Source organism: Panthera uncia, assembly GCF_023721935.1.
Source record: "Panthera uncia isolate 11264 chromosome A1 unlocalized genomic scaffold, Puncia_PCG_1.0 HiC_scaffold_17, whole genome shotgun sequence".
In the NCBI taxonomy this organism is placed as follows: domain Eukaryota; kingdom Metazoa; phylum Chordata; class Mammalia; order Carnivora; family Felidae; genus Panthera; species Panthera uncia.
Window position 1 is genome coordinate 143,814,700 of NW_026057577.1, and position 22,016 is coordinate 143,836,715.

General features: G+C 41.5%; 1 protein-coding gene across 1 annotated transcript in view; it reads left to right on the forward strand.

The window, feature by feature from the left end:
• CTNND2 (catenin delta 2) overlaps nt 1-22,016 on the forward strand; it is a 938,499-nt gene that overhangs the window by 698,477 nt on the left and 218,006 nt on the right. The window contains exon 12 of the mRNA XM_049648272.1: nt 20,357-20,570. Coding sequence (XP_049504229.1) covers nt 20,357-20,570 — 214 coding nt within the window. The remainder of the gene's footprint in view (nt 1-20,356; nt 20,571-22,016) is intronic.

Consider the following 22,016-nt stretch of genomic DNA (forward strand, 5'->3'; position numbering starts at 1 on the left):
GCTTTGCTACTGGATCCAGCTGCCTGGTCCTCCCTTCTCTCAGTTCCACCTACAAACACATTTCTGGAATCTAGCCCCTAGACCTTGTTGGACATGCCCCAAAAGGTCTAAAGAATAGCAGGTGCACCATTTAGGCTCAACCCCCTTGCCATGTACTTGAGTTTACAGAGAAACTCAGCCATACAAAGCAGAAGAATGTGTCTTATCTCCAGCAGGTAGTGATTAAGCTCCCCAGCCTCCCAGATTCTTATGGGGTACACACAGCACTATTAATATCAACCATGCAGGTAAGTGTCAAAAGTGATATTGATACATAGACTCTAGACTCTTAAGACCATTTGGGGCAAGCATGGAAACTGAAGGAAAGGAGATCGTTCTATAATGCCATCTTGGTGGCCAGATGATTCTTAGTAGGAGACCATACAACCTTATATATGTAAAGGAAAAGAACTATTTCAGTGGAACGTGTCCACTATCCCCTTGATTATAGGTGATCTGCAACATTATGTTGTATAAAAATTAGAATCCAAAGGAAAAAGGTTGCTTCCATTGGCTCTTACCAAACAAGCAGGGATATCTGAGGCTTTTAACAAGGAAATAAAATCTGACCTATAAAAAAATATGAAAACTGAACTTGGCATGCCAGTATCTCCGTTGCAGACAGGTGTGTCAGAGATGTGATGAGTGGACTTACCTCTTGGTAGAATATTCTCTTTAAAAGAGTAATATGCCTTCCTTTATTCTCATCTGTCATTATTAGGCATGTCCAGAGGGCCATGGAAGTGGAACTCTAGAAGTTTGGGGGCAAAGGAGCAAGGCAGTTTTTCCAAGGAATATAGGCAAGTATTCAGGTAAAAATTACTGCCAGGGATACGGACACAGAGTGAGCCAAAGACTAGTAGTTTCCAACAAATATTAGTGATATCAGAGTTTAAATAGAATAAGACTTAATCACAGGTGGTGGCTTGCAGCCAAATCCAAGACCATGTCCCTCTGGCCTGGGTAAAAACTGTGACGTTGGAGACTAACCGCAAGGGTAGAGTTATCGTATTTTCTCCAACCCCATCATTGCCCCTCGTAAAGGGCAATATCAAGAACCTGAAGCCAACTTGATTGATCTGTGACCATGCCCCAAATCAAATGGGAGAAAATATCTTCATGACTCAAACAATGGATGGTAGGGTGATTTGAGGAGCCCTCTCTAAGAAAATCGTCGTATTTCTTAATGTTATAATAAGTGGAAGGTGTCCAAGAGAAAGTTAAGGCGCTGTAGCCTGACTTAGCATAAAGGGGGCATTTGGATCCTGTGGTTAAACTGGCATAAATAGTCATGAGAAAATGAGGACTCATAAGCTATGGGAAAGCTGGGCAAAAATGGAGCAGGGCAGCCTAAGACAAATTAGATTTGGGAGGTGTTTGTATGGTCATTAATAAAAGAAGGAAACCAAATACAGGTTATATTCGCTTTTTCTTGCCACTGTAACAAATTAGTACAGACTTAGTGGCTTAATACAGCAGAACTGTATTAAGGGAGGTCAGAAATCTGAAATCAGTTTCACTGGGCTGAAGTCCAGGTGTGAGCAGGGCTATGCTACACAGCCCTATACGGAGAACCAGCTTCCTTGCTCTCCCAGCTTCTGGAAGCTACCAGTACTCCTTGGCTGTGTGGCTTCTTCCTCCACCTTTCAAGGTTATTCCGACCTCTGCTTCCATCATTACATCTCTCTCCTCTGAGTCTGACCCTCCTGCCTCCATCTTATAAGGACTCTTAGGATTACCTTGGGCCCACCCCGATACTCCAGAATAATCTTCAATCTCAAATTCCTTAATTTAATTACAGCAACCAAGGCCCTTCAGCTCTGTGGGGTCTTTATATGTAATATATTCACAGGTTTCAGGGATTTTCCCATCTTTGTGTGAGGGAAATTATTTAGCCTGCCACATAAGTCCTTGTTCACTGATAGATAAACTTAAATGTCTTTCAAGAAAAAAAAATCTGAATAGGTGTTCTTCACTTTTCCACAAAGTTCTAGAAAATTTCTGGTATTTGTGCTTAACTTCACTGATCTGCAAAAGACCCTAATGGAGGCTAAGAAAGACATGAAACACAATAATCCTGGGAAAAGATTTGAATTCAACTCTTGTAATGGCGGAAGGAACAGATATGAGTGGAAGGAATTATAGTGTAAAGAGGGGTGAGGAGGACCTAGTGACCAGGTAGCCCTCTGCAGGAGGGTGGCGGGAGGTTACTCTTGTCACATTCTGAGCAGGAGAATTGGGGCCGCATGCTGAGGCCTGTTGGATTGGCAAAAGGCTGGGAAGCCCTATTTTCTGAGTTTCATCAATGAAATTTTGCCTGGCCATTGTACTAAAGAATTGGAGGTTGTTTGAAGGGAGCATGGAAAGGTAGCTGTTCAAAAACAAAAGGTGACTGTTCATACCACTGGCCCAGACATAGCACATGTGCAGACCACAGTGAGTTTATGCTCTATAACACATGAGAGGAGCAGCTGTGGTAAAATGATGCTGGAAGCCAGTTGTGAGTGTATAAAGTCTTGAGAGTCCCTTGGCCAGCCAAGAGCCAACATTCTCAAAACTAAACCAAGAAAGATTTCTTGGAGAGGTTCTGGCAATTTCCACATTAACATGGGGACAGTAGAGACTGGTACCCTGGCTCACAACACCTCCTTATATGAAAGACTTACTTGACCGAAGTAGTCAACTTTTCCAGATTAGCTTTATAGATTATCAGGTTCTAAATAGAATGGCTCTCCCATTCTATTGGGAGAATACTATTCATACTGTCAATGGCTTTGACAGTATCCAATATAGTTCAAGTTAATAAGGAAGCTCGATAGGCACTAGAGAGTTCAGTGCTGTCATTGATCTGGAAATTTTTTTTTTCCCAGTCCCAGTTTCTGAGGAAAAAAAAAAAAATCTCGATTCGCCTTTACCTGAAAGACCAGAGATTCTATTTTAACAGTTCTTGCACAATGATACGTTAAGTCCCTCACCAGTAACCAGAATTCCTATGAAGGGACTCAAACTTACTGATATACTGTAGATTAGATATTCTCATCTACAGCTTTGATGATTAATGATAATTGGGTTTACAGAAGAACAGGCTGACAAATGGAACTGGCATAACTCATGACAAAGTGAGACTAGCTTGTAAATTCTGCAGATTTGTAACGGGGTAAACTAACAGAAAATTTGAAGAATCAGGGATCTTTCCCAAATGATGAAAAATATTCCCCAGATGCACCCCTAAAATGAATAAGAAATGTAATACTTGTAGAACTCCTTGGGTCCTGGAGAAGTCATATATTTGGGGATATTATAAAATGACCCCAAAGAGCAGAAGCTTCTTTAGGTATTCAGTGGATAAGAGTACTGAGTGTAACCGTGAATGCCTAAGGTGTACAAGGTGCTTTCCCCAAACAGTGACAAATACTCAAAGAGGTTGGAACATCATGCCCAAAGCCAGTAGGGGCAACAGAAAAACAGCCTGAAGGCTGACCATGCTGACTTAGTCTCCACCATTAGATAGTCACTTTTTGAAATGGCAAGTGGCTTGCTAATAGAGATTGCTTGCATCCCTGAAAGACATTTGAGACCTAGAATCCCTGTTAGACGTTGGAGAACCTCAGAAAACACTGACAACATAGAGTCTGTTCCAACACTCTGATTAAATGCAGGGTTTTGCTGAAACACTCTTAAGCGGGGTTATACCAGAGGCATCCACCAGATGCATGAACAGGATCCCTCATAACTGAGATTCTCCTGCTTTATCTCCTCTGGTGTTTCACCCTCGGTGGAAGAAATCACGGGACCGACCTGCGATTCCTTGTCAGAGCAAGTCCAGCAGTAACAGGACTTGGAGGCAAGAACACTAAACAGTGGAGAAGGAACACCTTTGGGAGGCTGCCTCCTCCCAATCTCTTTTGTAGGAGAGTTAGCTCGAATAGAACAAAAATCAAAACCACAGCGCCAGAGCGTGTCTTCCTGGTTGGCCAGGTTGTATTCTTTTGAATGACCTTTTGAAAGGGTGCCAGTGACAGTGAGTCATTCATCACTCATGTAGACAGGGTCAACCATCCAGTGTGCAACCCGCCACATTAAGAAGACTTTTTCCTTCGACTAAGTTTGTTGGCTTTATCATACAATTCCATTTCGTCTTGACCACTTGGTCTCAAAAGCAAGCGTGCTGATCATATGCTGGGAAAGCGCCAGCTCTCATGAAAATCTCCTTTCAACATTTTCAAAGTGAATCGTGATTTCCTTAATTTTCTCATTCAGATTTGCCATTTCCCCACCCCTGCAAAGATGGGCATCTATGTTAATAAAGACCACACAGTTTCTCATATTTTCTTTAAAAGTTTCCAAAGCTGATGTTTTCCCCTTTTTTGCTAAGTCTCCGAGATCTAGATTTAGTTTTTCTGCCATAAGAGAGGAATCAATAGATGACCATTTGTTTTGCAGTTTAGATCGGTTCATTTTAGTGTCCTGAACCCTGAAAAGTGTCAGCAGAATGTGAAGATTTTGAATTGCGAATAATGTTCCTTATTGTTCTGACTTTTATCTGTCTCTCTGCCGTCGAGCCCAAGTTCATCTAATGGAAATTGGATAGTCAGCCATGGGCATGAGCGCTACGCGATTCCGCATGATTTTATGTCTTTTTTGCATTAAGGGAAACAAGCCATCTGCGCACCTGTGATTAGCCAATCTATTCGGCATTGGCTCCTGTAAACAAGATGCAGGCAGAAGTAGTGCTGAGGCATTTTGTGCCCAGTGTCGGCTTTTGCTTGTGGGAAAAGCTACTCTCACTTGTGAAACAAAAAGATAAGAGCTATAAGAAAAACCTTTTTAATCGCATAAAATGTTTGCTGCGCTAGTGGCCTGTTTGTAGCTGTATGACAGTCTAAGATCTCGTCTTAGGCACCAGAAATCTTTGTCCTTGAGTACCGGTTCGCTCGGCGTGGGACATCTGTGCCGACAGGTGGACTGTAAAAAGTGGCTTTGTTTCAAAATTGTGAAGTTCAGGGTAAAAAAAATGCGCTCTTTAAAAAAGTAACACGGTACGGGGCGCCTGGGCGGTTCCGTCAGGTAAGCATCCGACTCGACCTCGGCTCAGGTCATGATCTCACGGTTCAGGGGATCGAGGCCTGCATTGGGCTCTGAGCTGACAGCGTGGAGCCTGCTTGGGATTCACTCTTCCTTTCTCTCTTCCCCACCCCCCCCAACTTGTGCTCACTCACACTCTCACTCTCTCTCTCAAACTAAATAAGTAAACATTAAAATAATAATAGCAATAGTGATAGTCCATTCCTGCTATGTGCCAGGTGCTCCTCTTGGCCCTGGACATTCAGCATTCAGCAAATTAGGCAAGATCTTTGCTCTCACAGCGCTCATATCCCTCTAGGTGGGGGTAGGGCAGAACTCAACAGGTAAGTATATGAAATGTATCCGGGGGCGAATGGGAGCAAAGGAGGAATACCAAGAAGGAGAGGTAGACCAACAGCAGAGAGGGGGCTGCACACGGTAGATGGGCTACCTTTGAGGGTTAATCGGGTTGAGTGGACACCCGAGTGATGCAAAGGAAGCCGTTCTGTGGAGTCTGGGAGAACTCCTCCAGCCACTCAGGAACTTCCAGAAACCCAGAAGAACAGAAACCAAAAGTAGAGAGGAGAGAATGCCGATGAGTGGAAGCAGAGGGAAGACAGGGACTGGCCGCATAGGACCAAAGGCCAAGGTCAAGGATCTTCTGAATGTGATGAGATCATTAGAAGGTTTCGAGCAGGAGTGACGTGGTCTGACTGTGTATGTTTGAAAACAATGATTCTTCTGTGGGTGCAGAATTTTAAAACAAAACAGTATTCTTCCCTAAGTCCTTGGCCTCGACCAGCCTATTAAAAGCTGGAAGTACAGGGGCGCCTGGGTGGCTCGGTCGGTTGAGCGTCCGACTTCGGCCCGGGTCACGATCTCGCGGTCCGTGAGTTCGAGCCCCGCGTCGGGCTCTGGGCCGACGGCTCGGAGCCTGGAGCCCGCTTCCGATTCTGCGTCTCCCTCTCTCTCTGCCCCTCCCCCGTTCATGCTCTGTCTCTCTCTGTCTCAAAAATAAATAAACGTTGAAAAAAAATTTTTAAAAAAAAGCTGGAAGTATAACTGTCACCTTCCTTTTGGTCTAGAAAAAAATTGTATGCAAAAATACACATAATTCATTTGAAAATTATTAAATAATTAAAATTGCAAACCAAAATAATTAAAATTAAAAGCATGCATGTATTCAGTACTCTTTTAAATGCATTGTTAGAAAATGATAACACAAAAAATACAGAAACCTGATTTTTTTTAAAATCTAGGGTTTCATATGTTGAAGATTTTTTTTTTAAAGAGTTTAAGTAAGGGGGGGCCTGTGTGGCTCAGTCAGTTGGGCCTCCAAATTTCGCTCAGGTCATGATCTCGCAGTTCTTGGGTTCTAGCCCCGCATCCAGCTCTGTGCTAACAGTTTGGAGCCTGAAGCTGGATTGGGATTCTGTGTCTCCCTCTTCTCTGCCCCTCCCCCACTCACACTCTGTTTCTCTCTCTCTCTCTCTCTCTCTCTCTCTCTCTCTCTCTCTCAAAAATAAATAAACGTAAAAAACTTAAAGAAAAAGAGTTTAAGTAAGAAATTCTGCTGAGAGCTGAAGCCTGAGATAGAGTAAAGCTGGAGTATTTTATTATTTATAATTGGGGTTCCGGCCATTTAATCTGGTGCACTCCAGGACTAAAGATCCTTCAACAAGAGTGATTAAGTTAAAGAAATAACAATCACCTCAATCCCTGTGGCTATTTATATTGGAAGGTGGACAGTCAGCAGGGTAGGTTCTTAGAGCCCACAACTCTCGGTGAGTTATAAGAAAAAGCCATTTATTGCTAAAAAATTTAAATTGGAAGGAAGTAATTGAAAGAACTGAATGCATCACAGTCTTGTGGGAGAAGGAAGAAAAGACGTTTCGAATTGCTCTCTGTATATGTAGATATATACATTTGCAGCATACTTATTGATACATGCATATCATTATACATACACTCTATATATTGTACAGTATGTCAAATATTATAACACCTGTATATAAAATAATAGACATGTGTGATTTAGTACTACCCACTTCCTAAAATCACCGGGAGAGGACTTCTGAGATAACCACCCACGTGATGCCTAGAATAAAGTCTCCTCCGTTAAGGATGACACATAGGTTTAGGATGTACTGCATTGCCCTTGAGGGGATTTCTTAGAACGTAATTTTTTTTTTTAATGCAAAAGCTCACAGATGCACCAAACAAGTGTGTTTTCTTATTATACCAAGATCCAAGTGTCATATAGATGTTCTGCTTGGGCTGATGGACAAAATGAAGGGCGAATAACATTGAATCAGCTGAGCAGCATCATTGAATAACTCCTCTTTCACGATGCCGTGTAGCAGACGGTTTTCCCTGGTAACAGCTTTCTTTGTGTTCCGTAGAAACGTGTGAGAAAATAAGGTTGACATGTTCCACTGTGTGGATTCTCAAAAGAACTGGTCACAATGGATGCATCTGACAGACGTCTGGCAGGGGTGGGGTGGGGGGAGCTCCAGGGAGCTGAGTGGTGGAACTTATGTTTTTTCTCTTTTGCTCAGCCTGTGGGATCCCCTGCAGCCTCCACCCACTGATTCTGTGGGGAGAGCTAAATGCAGAATCACAAGAAGGACTTTACCAGTCACCTTGCTGGGGCTCAGTCAGAGCACAGAGCAGCAGGAATAAGCAAAGCAAAGTAAATTTAAGCAAATGGTTGAGAGTTGTAGAAAAATTCATATGCATGTTAAACTACTTACAAATTCCCCAATGCCAGGAAAACGGTTGAGGATGTTTCGTATCGAAGATACCCTTCTACACTACCCACAGTGTCTTCCTTTGTACCGTCTCTCCGATTGATTCTCTTGCCCCGTTGCCGCAACTCCCCGCGTCATTCTTCTGCTCAGGAACTATGAGTGGATCCTCATGTCCTGTCCCCTCAAATATTTCCTTGTTATGTGGTTTTCTGGTCTCATCTTGGCATCCCACAGCACTCCCTGGGCCCCGCCTCCGGGAGACGTTCTGTGCAGTTGGACACCCTTCTCCGCATGCCTCCTGTCTTCTCCAGCCCCCCATGCCCATCCGTCTTCAGAGCCCTCCTCCACGTGGGCTGCAGGAATTGCAGACTGTTGGCCACAGAAGCTTCTGCAAACTCTCCCTTAGATTCTGTGCTTTTTCTTTAAACTCCCATACGTTTTATATTCTACTCCATAAGGTATCTAAGACCGATAATAATAATAATAATAATAATAATAATAATAACAACAATAACAATAATAATAATGCCCCCAGCCACACACCATCAGTCCATCAGTCTTTGGGTAAATTTAAGGGCAAAGGAGATACCTCGCTATCTAATGCACTGATGACTACGCTTTTACCCCAACCCTCCCATACATGTGCCCTACTTTAAAAAGTACAGACCTACTGCATCCCAAACATTTTAGAGTTTAATCCTGTTCAAATTGTATGGCTCACTAGTTTTCAAACTTCTTTTTTCAAAGTCTTTTTATTTTATTCTCTCTCTTGAGAGAGAGCGCCCATGCACATGAGCGGGGAAGGGTCAGAGAGGGAGGCCAGAGGATCGGAGGTGGGCTCTGTGCTGACAGCAGAGAGCCCGATGCAGGGCTCGAACCCACCAGCCTTGAGATCATGACCTGAGCCAAAGTCAGATGCCCAACTGGGCCCTTCAGGGCGCACCTTCCCCGCGCCCCCCCCCCGCCCAGTTTTCAAACTTCTTAAAATCAGTTCAACTCTTCTGTCTTCCAGAACTAACTAACCCACTCCACTTCCCAAGGAGGCTGGTTTCATGAACTTCCTGTGGGCTCCTCAGCACCTTGTATGTTCCTGTGAGTTTCTCCTTTATTAGTCCACGAGATCCTCAAGGGACATACAACAGTGCGTATTACTAAATATCGGTTGAGCCGAACAAGATGGAAATTCCTTCCCCAACCAGTTTTGAGGCCAGTAAATATTGGCCGTTACTACCACCGAAGAGTGGATGAGCAGGTAGATCTTCGGAACATATAGGTGACTTGATAACCTAGAACAGAAAAGACATATGCATGACGAGAAAAGTCTTAAGCGAATTTTATATTCTGTACAATTTTATAGGTATAATAGAATAAGTCTTACTTGACACAGTTTATTTTTTTAACATATATCATTGTTTATTTTCAGTCTCATTATTTATTTAGTTAGTTAGTTAGTTAGTTAGTTAGTTATTTAATATGAAATTTATTGTCAAATTGGTTTCCATACAACACCCAGTGCTCATCCCAACAGGTGCCCTCCTCAATGCCCATCACCCACCCTCCCCTCCTTCCACCCCCCCCATCAACCCTCAGATTGTTCTCAGTCTTTAAGAGTCTCTTACGGTTTGGCTCCCTCCCTCTCTAACTTTTTTTCTTCCTTCCCCTCCCCCCATGGTCTTCTGTTAAGTTTCTCAGGATCCACATAAGAGTGAAACCATATGGTATCTGTCTTTCTCTGGATGACTTATTTCACTTAGCATCACACTCTCCAGTTCCATCCACGTTGCTACAAAAGGCCAGACTTCATTCTTTCTCATTGCCACATAGTATTCCATCGTGTATATAAACCACAATTTCTTTATCCGTTCGTCAGTTGATGGCCATTTAGGCTCTTTCCATAATTTGGCTATTGTTGAGAGTGCTGCTATAAACATTGGGGTACAAGTGCCCCTCTGCATCAGTACTCCTGTATCCCTTGGGTAAATTCCTAGCAGTGCTATTGCTGGGTCACAGTGTGGAGGTTCCTCAAAAAAATTACTTGATACAGTTCAAATTGTCAAAAATTTAAATGTTTAACTTAAAAATAAAATAAATGCATAGGAGAGTTTTCTCTAGACATCTATCGTAACTCCTTTGCAGGGAATATATTACATTTATTTTAATGCTCATTATTTGTTATAACCATGGGCTATCTAAGGTACAAAATAATTTTTCTATTGTGTCTATGTATTTAGCATAATTTTATATTTTAGAAACATATTATTTTCTGTTTGCAGTAACAAAAGAACAGCAATTTTTAAAATGTGTGCTTTTATAATGCCAGTGAAACAAATTTAAACGAGGGGCCGTGTCTCTCATAAATGCTTTGCCATCTGTCAGTCAACCAAAATCTACTGTGTGCTGATTACCCACATACCTGTTTATTATAGTTAAAGGCCAAAAATCTTAGTAGGTCATGATGCTTTTCAGTGATATTTTTTGCTCTACCTGCAAAATTTGATCTAGAATTTGACCATTTCTTAGCACTTGGGCTCTCATTACTCCTATCCAAAGCTACTGTGTTTCTTGCATCCGGACCATTTCGGTGACCCCTACCTGGTGTCCCTGCTTCTGCCTTTGGGACAGTGTGCTCTCTACATGTCACATACAGGTGTGTTCAGTCACGCTCTCGGTCTCATGTTCCTCAAGGTCAACCCAATGCTCTTACAGCGGCTAACGCCTCCCAGACCTAACCCTGCCCTGCCTGGCAATCACTCTCATCCTCTCGCCTTCACTGTACCCCAGCCACCCTGGTCTCCTTGCTCTTCCTTGGGACCTGTTGTCACCGTCTCATGGCCTTTGGTCCCTGCTCGAGTGTCGCCTGACCACAGCACTCAGACTGCACACTCCCATCTTTTTCTCCTGCTATTTCTTCTTTATGATTCTTATCCCTGGAGAGGATCCCAGTTTTTGAGGGGCTTAAACCTTATACATGTTGGTGGATCATCTTTAAGGATCCGGATTATTACTAGAAAATTGCTACATCCTCCTTCAAATAAAGCTATCTCTGTTCTTCACTATTGAAATGGTCCCATTCGCTGGTTTCTTTACTCAACTTCCAATTCTTGTACAGGTATGTGAGCTCCTTTGAGGGAGGGGCTTCGTTCAACTCATCCACCCCCGGCCCCAACTCCCAACAGTCCACTCCGTAAGTGTTCTTTAATGAGGGACTGTCTAATCAGTACAACAGTGAAAGTTTGGGGGGTAATTTTTGTGGGCTTCCTCTAGTCACATTCTAAGATATTTTCATAATTTCCAAATAGCCAAGTTGAATCTCTGCCTTGCGGGGTTTGTGTTTTCAGAATTTATATGTGCTCATCTAAAATACTCTTTGACATGCTGAACACTGCGTGAACGTAGCGTTGTGGTTCACGAAATTATGTTGATTGAGTTCAGTTTGGAGCACAGTAAGGGAGATTTTTATTTCAGGCATCCTTTGTGATTCCCGCTACTTTGTGAGGTTGTATTCCATATCTACAAGGGCAAGCACAAACATCATGCCAGATAATAGAAGCCATTAGACTTATTTGGAACACGGTGAGTGTGCCTGAGTGGGGTCTTCAGGAAAGGAATTTGTGGAATCGCTTGAAATTCTTCCTTGTTAAAAAAAAAAAAAGAAAGAAAAGTAAGGGCCTTTCCTGGGCGCTCTTAGAAAGGAATGTGGAGGCCCGCCTTTTGCACACACCAGTTCTCAGAACCGAGTTCAGTTTGTGCAGAATGTCAGCGTCGGCTTCCAGATGGACAGTTCTGAGGCCCCTTTGGCCTCCGCACTGGCTTCCTTGGTGGGCAGCAAGATTTTCAATACAGGATCCTGATGTCCTTCCGCTTCGACTGACTGCATTTCATTCTGAGACAGGGAAATGGCTAGAGAAGTTCAGTGTTCGTGATCAGTTAGCAAAAAAAAGGGATGGGAAGGGCCAAGGACTGTGGTAATGTAATGTTTGTGGTGTCTTGTGATTTTTTAAAGTGTCCTGTAAAATGCGTCACTGTGTGCAATCATGATTCCCATTCAGACTAAAATAAAGGTCTTTTCCCCCTCTTTCTTTTATCTCTTTAAATAACAGGATCATGAGCGTGATGAGGAGTCAGAATGTTGAATTGCTACAAAATAGGTCATTTCAGAGATTTTCATGAGAAATGGTTTTCTTTAACCAGAGTTACGGACAGGAACCGATTACCAGTCCATAACTGAGACAATATCAGCGACTTCTCTAGAATTGAGGATAGCAAAAAAATGGAAAAATGTTCAGAATCACCCTTCGGAAATGTGCATTTTGTTATAGGGATAGGCGGTTGCCTCAGTGATGGTCCTCAGTACCTGCTGAGGACACACTGAATAGGGTGGGAGCTGGGTTTGGAAATCTGTACAGGGGACAAAGATTCTCGAAATGTGTGGAGGCTTTACAATGGGAAGCATAAGGGAATTCAAGTCACAGTGATAATGTATTTGTAGACTTCTTTATATTTTCCATATGATTTTCAAAAACCACATAGTTTCCTGCTAGACACAGTTGGAGTCAAAACCAAAACCACTGCACGCCCTGTACCACGGCAGGGGAGTAGCACTCGGGAAATCTACATGCGACTAGAACCTTCTCAGTCATTTCTCTTGCTACTGGTTGGATCTTTTGTTACTGGTTGCATCATTGTTTTTAATCTGTTCATTAGAAATTGATTTCTTAAATCAAAAGATGGTCTTTCTCTCTTTGTGCTTAATAATTCTCTCTGTATTTCAGAAAAATACCTTCTTTTTCCCAGTGACTAGTATCACCTCATAATTATTTTTAAATGCCTTTTTTTTGGTCAGTTAATTTACCATAACAAGACAAACCATTGCACTTCTCTTCTTTTTCAAATATAGATTAATTCCTGTACTTACCTTGAAAATGTACCTAGCAAGATATGTCATATGTATGGTAATGATGCAGCACCCTGTGGTATTTTTTTAAATGACTACAGAATAGAGTTTCAGAGTAAATATATTTCTTTTTAAATCTCATTAGTTATACACCAGGTTGGATTAATGATCTGGTAGATAATAAACAGTCTGCACACTAAATAAAATTTATGAAGCTATCACTCTGAATTGTATACCTTTCACTGATTCTATCATATGTTATGTCATTATATTATACGTTAATTCATATATTGGCCAGGTAATAAGTCCATTAAGAATATCCTTTAACAAGGTAATACAGTGGGTGGTTCCTTGACAAATAATATTTGTTGAACTCTTTGTTAAATAATTCACACTTGAAGTTTCATTTACTCCTGAAAACAACCCCATGAGACAGGTTCACATTTTGTTCGCGTTTTACAGACATTTAAGGAACTTGCCTCAGGGGACACAGGTGGAAGAGAAGTAGAATGATTCGAACCTTATTGCTTCCGCCTCGAAGCCAGCACCCCCTCCAAACACTGCAATACACTTGCTCCCTAAAGCATAACTTAAAAAGAAACATAATCCATCTTGGTTCAGCTACTGAATGGAAAAACCAGATCATTTTGCACGACTGCAGAGATGTATTTTCTCTCAAAATTCTCAAAAATAATTTCTACCATAACACCAAAAAAGATTTTAGCCTTTATCAGTTGTACTTCTGTCTTGCTCAGAATCAACTACACGTACACACATCAGTTCAACTCTGTGGAAACATTGATCGGTTACCTGACTTTGCTATGCAGGTTAGGGGTGGAATTCGGTGAGGTAAAATATGTATTTTACAAACTGATAACTTTGCAGTTCCTATATTAAAATTGAAAAGTGAATTTCAGGTACCTCTGGTTAAGCTTCTGGTTTTAGATCCACAAACTTTGTATCTTCCAGTAGCTTTTTTATGTTTTACTTTTTTTTTTACTTTAGGGAGAGAGAGCCAGTGAGTGAGAGTGAAGGAGAGGGGGCGGGAGGGAGGAAGGGAGGAATGGAAAGAGAAAGAGAGAGAGAGGAAGAGAATGAATGAATCCCAAGCAGTCTCCATACTCAGGGAAGAGCCCGACATTGGGCTTGATTCCAGGACCCTTGGACCATTACCTGAGCCAAAATCAAGAGTCAAACGCTCAACCAACTGGGCCACCCAGGTGTCCCTCTTCCAGTAGCTTTTTAAGCAGAGAAAATTATTTAATTTTTAAACATTAATAGGGAATATAAAACAACTATATCCATTTTTATTGTTTAAATGAACACCACTGAAAAATAACAGTTAATTAAAAATTTACTAAAATCACCAAGCCCGAGGTTCCTCTTTGGTAAACCAGCTTTTGGTAAACCATTTCTCAGATGTGGTGAGTTGATTGCTTATAAGTATCTGAAGCGAGAGGAGGTACTATATATTATAATTCTGCAGTCCATTATTTAAGTTTACTTTGTGTTTCAGGTCCAGCTTAGTTTCTCTTAGAACTAAACCAGAAGCCCAAAGATATATCTACTTTGCTTAAAACCAAGCAGATCCTTGAGCGGTATGGAAATGTCTACCCAGGTCCTCAGCTGTTTGAGGATCTTACCACCAATGGGTTAAAAAAAAAAAGGCTACTTACTCCAACCTCTTCCTCCTTCTCCCAGCTAATTCCAAATTCCTTCCATTTCATTTGCAGAGTCGGTGAGCAATCTCTTATTGCCAAGAACAACTATAACCCATCCTTGAGGGTCTTGCTATCCTCAAAGCAACTTTTCATAGTATTTCTCTGAATGAAGATAGGAACCCCCAAGAAAAATTCTATTCTCTGTTAAAGTACTATTTAACCCACTATACATCATCATCATTATCATTCTACAAAAACTGTCATGAGCTTGCAAACACTGCTGTAATTGGATATGTTCTAAATCATTCATTGATGTTGATGTCATTTTAATGATAATAGCTGATTCCTTGGTAAATATAGTTTATTCTCAATAAATGCAGAGAATATCAAGAGTAACAAATTCATTAAGTGGCAAGGCCCCATTTTTTTACAATGGGTGATATTGCATTACCTGCATTTTTCTTTTCTTTAATTTAATTGCTCATCCATTTGCTTCCTGATTTAAAAGGCTTATATATGGTCTGCCTTGTAATGAGAGGACAAGGAAGAAAACCATTGCATCCTACTCTTTATGATTTTTAGATACTTTTAGTTCTAGAGTTTAAATTGTAAAAACACTTTAAAACAGTGGGTTATTGTATGGCAGAGGTGTGGAGGCTGTCTTCACTCTCCCTGATACACACTGGGTGGGCTTCACTGATTCTGTGCAAACACATCCCAACTTTCATCCTCAAGAGACTGTCTGTGTCAGGCTGAAGAATGCCCGCTCTCTAAACAACCTGAAAGGACAGGCAGAGGGCATAGTTTTGCTTTGTTTGATGAGGTGATCTTTTTATTTCTCCTGCTGTGGGGTTCATCGGCATCCATCTTCCTTACTTCTTGTAGACTGATCTCTCAGTCTAGATCCCTGAAGTTTACAGCAAAGCATAAAAATAAATAAGAGCTATTATCATAGGAACAGTTGACCAATGTGGACCATCTAGCAGAGAATCATTTAAGAAACGAATTTAAGATTGTCTACTCAGGTTATGTATCAAAAGGCCTTTCCGGTCATTCTTTGAATCTATTAAGTCCAGGAAAGTAGCAGATAGGAAATTTATTCCAGGTCTAACTTGAGCTATTGCTTTCCCTTTATGTATTTCAACATTGTTGGTTTTTATTCAGTTATGTGTATTAATGTAAGTAAATCTGAATCACGGGTCAGCCTTGCTAGAGAAGGAAACACAATGAAATACCACCACAGTCTATTAGAATGGCCAAAAGCCAAGAAACTGACAATACCAAATGCTGACAAGGATGTGGAACAAGAATTCTCATTCGTTTCTAGTAGGATGCAAAATGGTACGGCCACTTTGGAAGACAGTTTATCAGTTTCTTACAAAACTAAACATACTCCTAGTAGATGACCCAGCAATTTTGCTCCCTGGTATTCACCCAAAGGATTTGAAAAGTTATGTCTACACAATAACATGCAAATGATTGTGTATATCAGCTTCGTTCATAATTGCCAACACTTGGAAGCAACCATATGTCCTTTAGCAGGTGAGTGGATATATAAAGTGTGGTACATCCACACAATGGGGTATTATTCAACACTGAAAAGAAAGGAGCTGTCAAGCCATGAAAAGACATGAGAACAATCTTAAATGTGTATTACTGGCTGTAAGAAGCCAATCTGTAAAGGCTAGATACCAAACGATACTAAAGCTGTGTGATATTTTAGAAAAGGCCAAACCATGGAGAAAATTAAAAAACAATCAGTGGTTTGGGGGGTTAGGGTAAGGAAGGAAGGAATTGGTGGAGCACAGAGCACTTTAGGGCAGTGAAATCATTCTGGATGATACTGTAATGGTGGTTACATGTCATTATACATTTGTCAAGACCCACAGAATGTACAGCGCCTACAACACCGAGAGTGAACTGTGATATAAACCATTGGCTTCAGGTGATTGTGATGTGTCGGTGTAGGGTCATCATTGCTACTCAGTAAGTTTTACAATGGGGAAGCCTGTGTACGTGTGGGGGCAGGTGGCACATGGGAACTCTCTGTACTTTACTGCTCAGTTTTACTCTGAGTGCAAAACTGCTCTAAAAATAATGTCTATTCTATATTAGCAAAAATAAGAGGGAGAAGGAAGCTATCATGTGACGACCTAGCGCATTATTCTTCCATTCATCTGATAAATAGTTCCTAACTTCCTTCCATGTGGCAGATGTTCTTCTTGTGCATTTTATTTTATTCTATTTTACATATATCAGATACATATGATATGGTATGACATTTTATGAGCCCTATTTTAGTAAATATTAAATGTAGACTTTGGAAGAATTCTCCATGAGGATGATGGAGTGAGAAAGGGGAGACAGTGAACTGGCCTGGAATGACAGTTGAGGGGGGGGGCAGAACAAAGGCCTCTGCCTGCTGGGTGTGGAGTGCCCAGTGGGGAGCATACATGGAAAAGAGATTGCTGGCCATTTAGTGGGAGAGAAAATACAAGTGTCATTTCGAAGAGGAGAGTTCCCCCGATCGTTTTTTCAAAGGGAACTTGTACTTTATTAGTGTTTAACATAGGTTTATCTGGAGTCTTATAAGAATTTAAGGTTGGGTACAAGCAGAAACAAGAAGAATCGGGTGCCAGGAGAAGTTGACGGGAGGCAGGATACAGGGGAAAGACAAAGCAGGGGGGAAGTGCAGAGAACAGCACCCGGACCCATCCACAGCAATCCACAGCACCCAGAAGTCCTGCCATGGATAGAGACCCTTCAAGAGAACTCAAAGTCCACCTCTCGCTTCCTTCCTGGTCCTTTTGGGATGTGGGAGACAACAGGAGGAGGCAGAACCAAGGGCCTGACCATCACATTTCATGTGTGTGAACTCAGTTCTGACTAATGTTTGACTTCAGGATTCCAAAATTCTTAGATAAAATTCAACACAAGAAAACAAGAGCTTTTTATGTGTACCATCTGGTGACCGCCCCCCCAGCCCCCCGCCAAAAAAAAATAAGAGCAAAAGAAAAAGCTTATCATCTCATTTGTGTTTCTCTAAGTAGATTAAAATAAAACTTAAGACTTCATTTTAAATTTAGAACTATGGCATTAATTAGGGCCACACCGAAAACATTGTGTTCGCATGGAACCATTAAGCATTGATATTGCATTTGTTTTGAATCCTTTTTCCTTTTTAATGCTTTGGAATAATACTTTAATAGCTTAATTCACTAAGTTGTATGAATGGGAAATATGTTAAAAATTAAATACTAATTATACAATATAGCTAAAATATAGAGATAGATAGATAGATTTGCTACACCAACTGCTTTTAATTATAACCAGTCAATTGTAGAAATGGCTTTATTAACTCTTTTTTAATGGTTTCATCATTATTAAGATCATTAAACCCAAATAATTTTAAAGTAAAGCACACACATGCAAATAAACACACATAGAGAAAACAATACTTATAGCTTAAACTTTTGTACAAATGGAATATCCTTTCTGAAATATTATGATACAGTGGGTGTGGCTGTAACCCAGATGCATCTACGGGACATGGTCACAGTGATTACAAACTTTATCTCTCTTGAGTGGGCACCAAGCAAGCACTGGTAAAACTGTACATCAGGGGAAAGTTGTTTGCTGCTTCCTTCTCGAATTTTTAGTGGACCCACTGACATGCTTGGCCACTTTCCCTGGGTTGTACCTGCTACCACCAGCTGTGCAGGAACGTCACAGACGCTAATGCCCTCCCTAACAGCCCTGTCCCATGTCCTTCCCTCTTCTGTCCCTGGTCCTGCTCTGCCGAGACATGACATGTGAAACACCATATTCGTTTCCCAGATTAGGGACCTTGAGGCCAGGAGTTCTGGGGGAATTGCAGCTTTTTCTGTTTTCGTTTTGTTGGTGGATGGAAGTAATTCCTACAGCATATTCGGATTTATCTGATGGCCCACTTCCTGTGAATGATGCATACCCTCATTTTATCTCTAAGCTGGTATAAAGAGTTGCGGTAGCCACTGGAGACATTTGTACACAGAAAGCGTTTTGTATTTATCCCCCCCCCCCCCAAATGAGGGATATTACTCAGTTTCGAAAAGTCAAGTTTCAACAAATCTGAGAAACACTGCTGTCACAGGTAATAGAGTCTCCCTCCTCATTCACTCGACAAATATTTGTTGAACATCTGCTATGTGCCTGGCACTGCACTTGGGGTAGGGTAAGAGATCCCTCAGTGAACAAAAACAGACTTGCCCTGGGGCACCTGGGTGGCTCAGTTGGTTAAGTGTCCAACTCTTGATCTCAGCTCAGGTCATGATCTCGCAGATAATGAGATCGAGTCCCACATCAGGGTCTGCGCTGGCAGCATGGAACCTGCTTGGGATTCTCTCTCTTCCTCTCTGTCTGTCCCTCCCTCTCCCCCACTCACACTCTATCTCTCTCTCTTTCTCTCAAAATAAATAAATCAATATTGGGGTGCTTGGGTGGCTCAGTCGGTTGACCTTCCGACTTCGGCTCAGGTCATGATCTTGCGGTTCCTCACTTCAAGCCCCATGTTGGGCTCTGGGCTGACAGCTCAGCACTTGGAGTCTGCTTCAGATTCTGTGTCTCCCCCTCTTCTGTCTGCCCTTCCCCAGCTAATGCTCTGTCTCTCTCTGTCTTTCAAAAATAACAAATAAACATTTTTTTTAAAAAACCTTCATAAATAAATACTGAGAAAGAAAAGAAAAAAAAAGCAGACTGGCCCTCCAAGAACCAAGATTCTAGCAGATAGTCCCCGACAAGATACATAATAAAGAAGTTAGAACCTGACAAGGGATATGAAGAATTCTGTAACGGATTAAGGGAAAATAAGAACTGTATCGGGGAGGGGTACGGATCAGGGTGCAGTTTTAAATAGTGTGGGTGGAGTAGCTTCACAAAGAAAGTCACATTTTCACACCTTTGAAAGGGTGGGGGTTTAGCCATGTGCTCGGCACATCTGTGGGATGAATGAGTTTTCTGTGATAAGACAACTGAATAGGGAAGGTGCCAAATTATAATGGTTCGTGCCAAACCGTAATTTTTCAATCCCTGAGGGACGTTGGATTCAAAAAAAGAAGACAGTATTACTGAAGGAGCTGTGTCCTTTTTTCCATATAAATGCAGAAATATTCAAATCCAGCTTTGCTAATGAAAACTCCATGAAACAGTCTGTTAACAAACCCATTTGTTTCCGTTTTAATTTAAAAATCGGACTAAAAGGACAGCGAGAAGACTCATCTAGAAACATATTGCAAGGAGTTTTTTTTTTTTCCATGTACTTATTTTAAAAAAAATCAAAACTATTTTGGCTAACAAGAACATCAGAATTTAATGTGACTTTGTTAATTAATCTAATACCTGAGTTAAGCATGACATGCGTTGGTCTTAGTGTTCCGACCGGCTCTAATTGTGACTTTCTTACTTTCCCGAGCTTCTTAGATGAGAGTCCTTGTGTCCGTCCTGGTTTCTCATTTACTTCTGGTTCCTTTGAAATGCTGAGAGAATTTTCCGATTAAGCCTAATTTTAACATTTTGCACATCAGTCCCACAGCCCGTTAAGACAGAGGTTAAATGTAATTAAGTCTCAGGAGTGAGAAACATCTTTCGTCCTCCTATCTACTTCATGCAATGAGTATGTGCCATATTTTTATAGAGAAATGTCCACCCATTATGAAGTTACAATCACCTTTCTTAAAATCTAGAACTCGAAAGGAAGTATGTTTGACGTTTTACCGCTGGGGTATTCATCAAAGTGAGGCGATCACATCTAAGGAGAACATGGGTTTGCTTGCTTTTTCCTTTGTGGGCTCTAATGCAGTTCAGTGAAATGCATTGTAGCGACAGCTTCACAGGGAAAAAAACCTGTTTTAGTTTACGTGGCGACAGCTTCTGACTCTCTAAGGCAAAAGTTGTTCCCTGTGCTCTTGCAGATAAGGAGACAAGGAGGCATCCAGCTCCTGGTGGACCTGCTGGATCATCGGATGACGGAGGTCCACCGTAGTGCCTGTGGGGCCTTGAGAAACTTGGTGTATGGGAAGGCCAATGACGATAACAAAATTGCCCTGAAAAACTGCGGCGGCATCCCAGCACTGGTGAGGTTACTCCGCAAGACCACCGACCTGGAGATCCGGGAGCTGGTCACAGGTGAGCATCCTTGTTAACGGCACGCCCGCCTCTCAAGATGAAATCACCATCATCCAGCATGGTAGCAAAAGTGCTAACCAAGTATGGTGGAGCAGGGCCTCTCAGAGGGCTCACGCCGTGGGCAGGTCCCAGTACGCATGTGCGGAACAAGGGGCTCCACGGATCATCTAATTTCACACACATGGAGTAGCCAAATTAGAGCATTAGAATCCAGGAACCATTACCCTCCTAAAATCCTATGACCATATTTCAGTTCTGTCCCTTGATTTGGAAGTGGTTCAGCGTCTTACAATACCTATAGGTCATCATTAAAATGGCATTTAACAAAAATTGATGAAAGGACAAAATACGTGAGTGACCGTTCGGAAAGTGGATATTCTTGTTTATAACGTGGCTAGGAAGAGAGGTCTTCGTGTACTTAACAAGAGAGGTCTTAGTGTACTTAACAGTTATTTTCTTGAAAAAAAAAATGTATGCCTAGTCCAGGTTCCCAGGTGATAGGATTACATGTTAGGGAATTTTTCGAATGTGAACATGAGAGAAAGCCTTTCTGTGAACGTAGAACTTTGGAGCTTTGTAAAGTGGAGTTCACTAGCGTAGCGCCTCAGAGAGCCACGAGGATTTGAAGAGTGAGAACTTGTAAGCATTTAGCAGTACCTTTCTTGGAATATGTGTGAATGCAGTAGAATACGTGTGAATGCAGTAAAATCCGTGTGAATGCCATCACTCTCATCCCTCACCTCCGAAATGTGCAGTTATACTTGTTGGAATGCTAACAACAGAAGGGGCCTCAAGATGGGATTTCGGATTACTCCTCTTGGTGACCCATATTGTTGGCGATATTCGGGTTTGGGTTCATCAAAGTTCCCCTGCAAGCGTTTGGCAAACGGATTGCAAAGTTGACTCAAGAAAGGGGTCTCTAATCCTCCGTGATGCTACTGATCTTCCTTCTGTCTTGATTCTAAAACTTCCTTGTAGCTATGCTCATGAGGTATATGTGATCTTGTTTATTTAAGAAAATACTTTACCCAAGCTGAGAGGCATCAATTTTGGCTCAATGTGAGGTCAAGACTCTCAGCCTCAGCGTATTTTCTTAAAGGTACACCCTTCAAGATTATTGTCACATTTCTTTTGCACTCTTAGCTAAATTAGAACTAGACCCCAGTTCCTTTTGTTTTGTTTTGTTTTGTTTTGTTTTGTTTTGTTTTCATTTCTCTAAGTGGAGAATTGTCCTCATGGAAGAATATCGTCATTAAGTTTACAGTGCTATTAAAATGATGTTTCACACCAAACTAATATGGGTCATTAAAGGTAAAACTATTATCATCAGATATTATGATGTGTAGGACCGTTTTGGGGTAAGTTAAATAATTGAAAATGTGCCTTGCCATTATGGTTATGAACCCCCATCCCTACTTTCATATTGAGAGAAAGGACTCAATACGT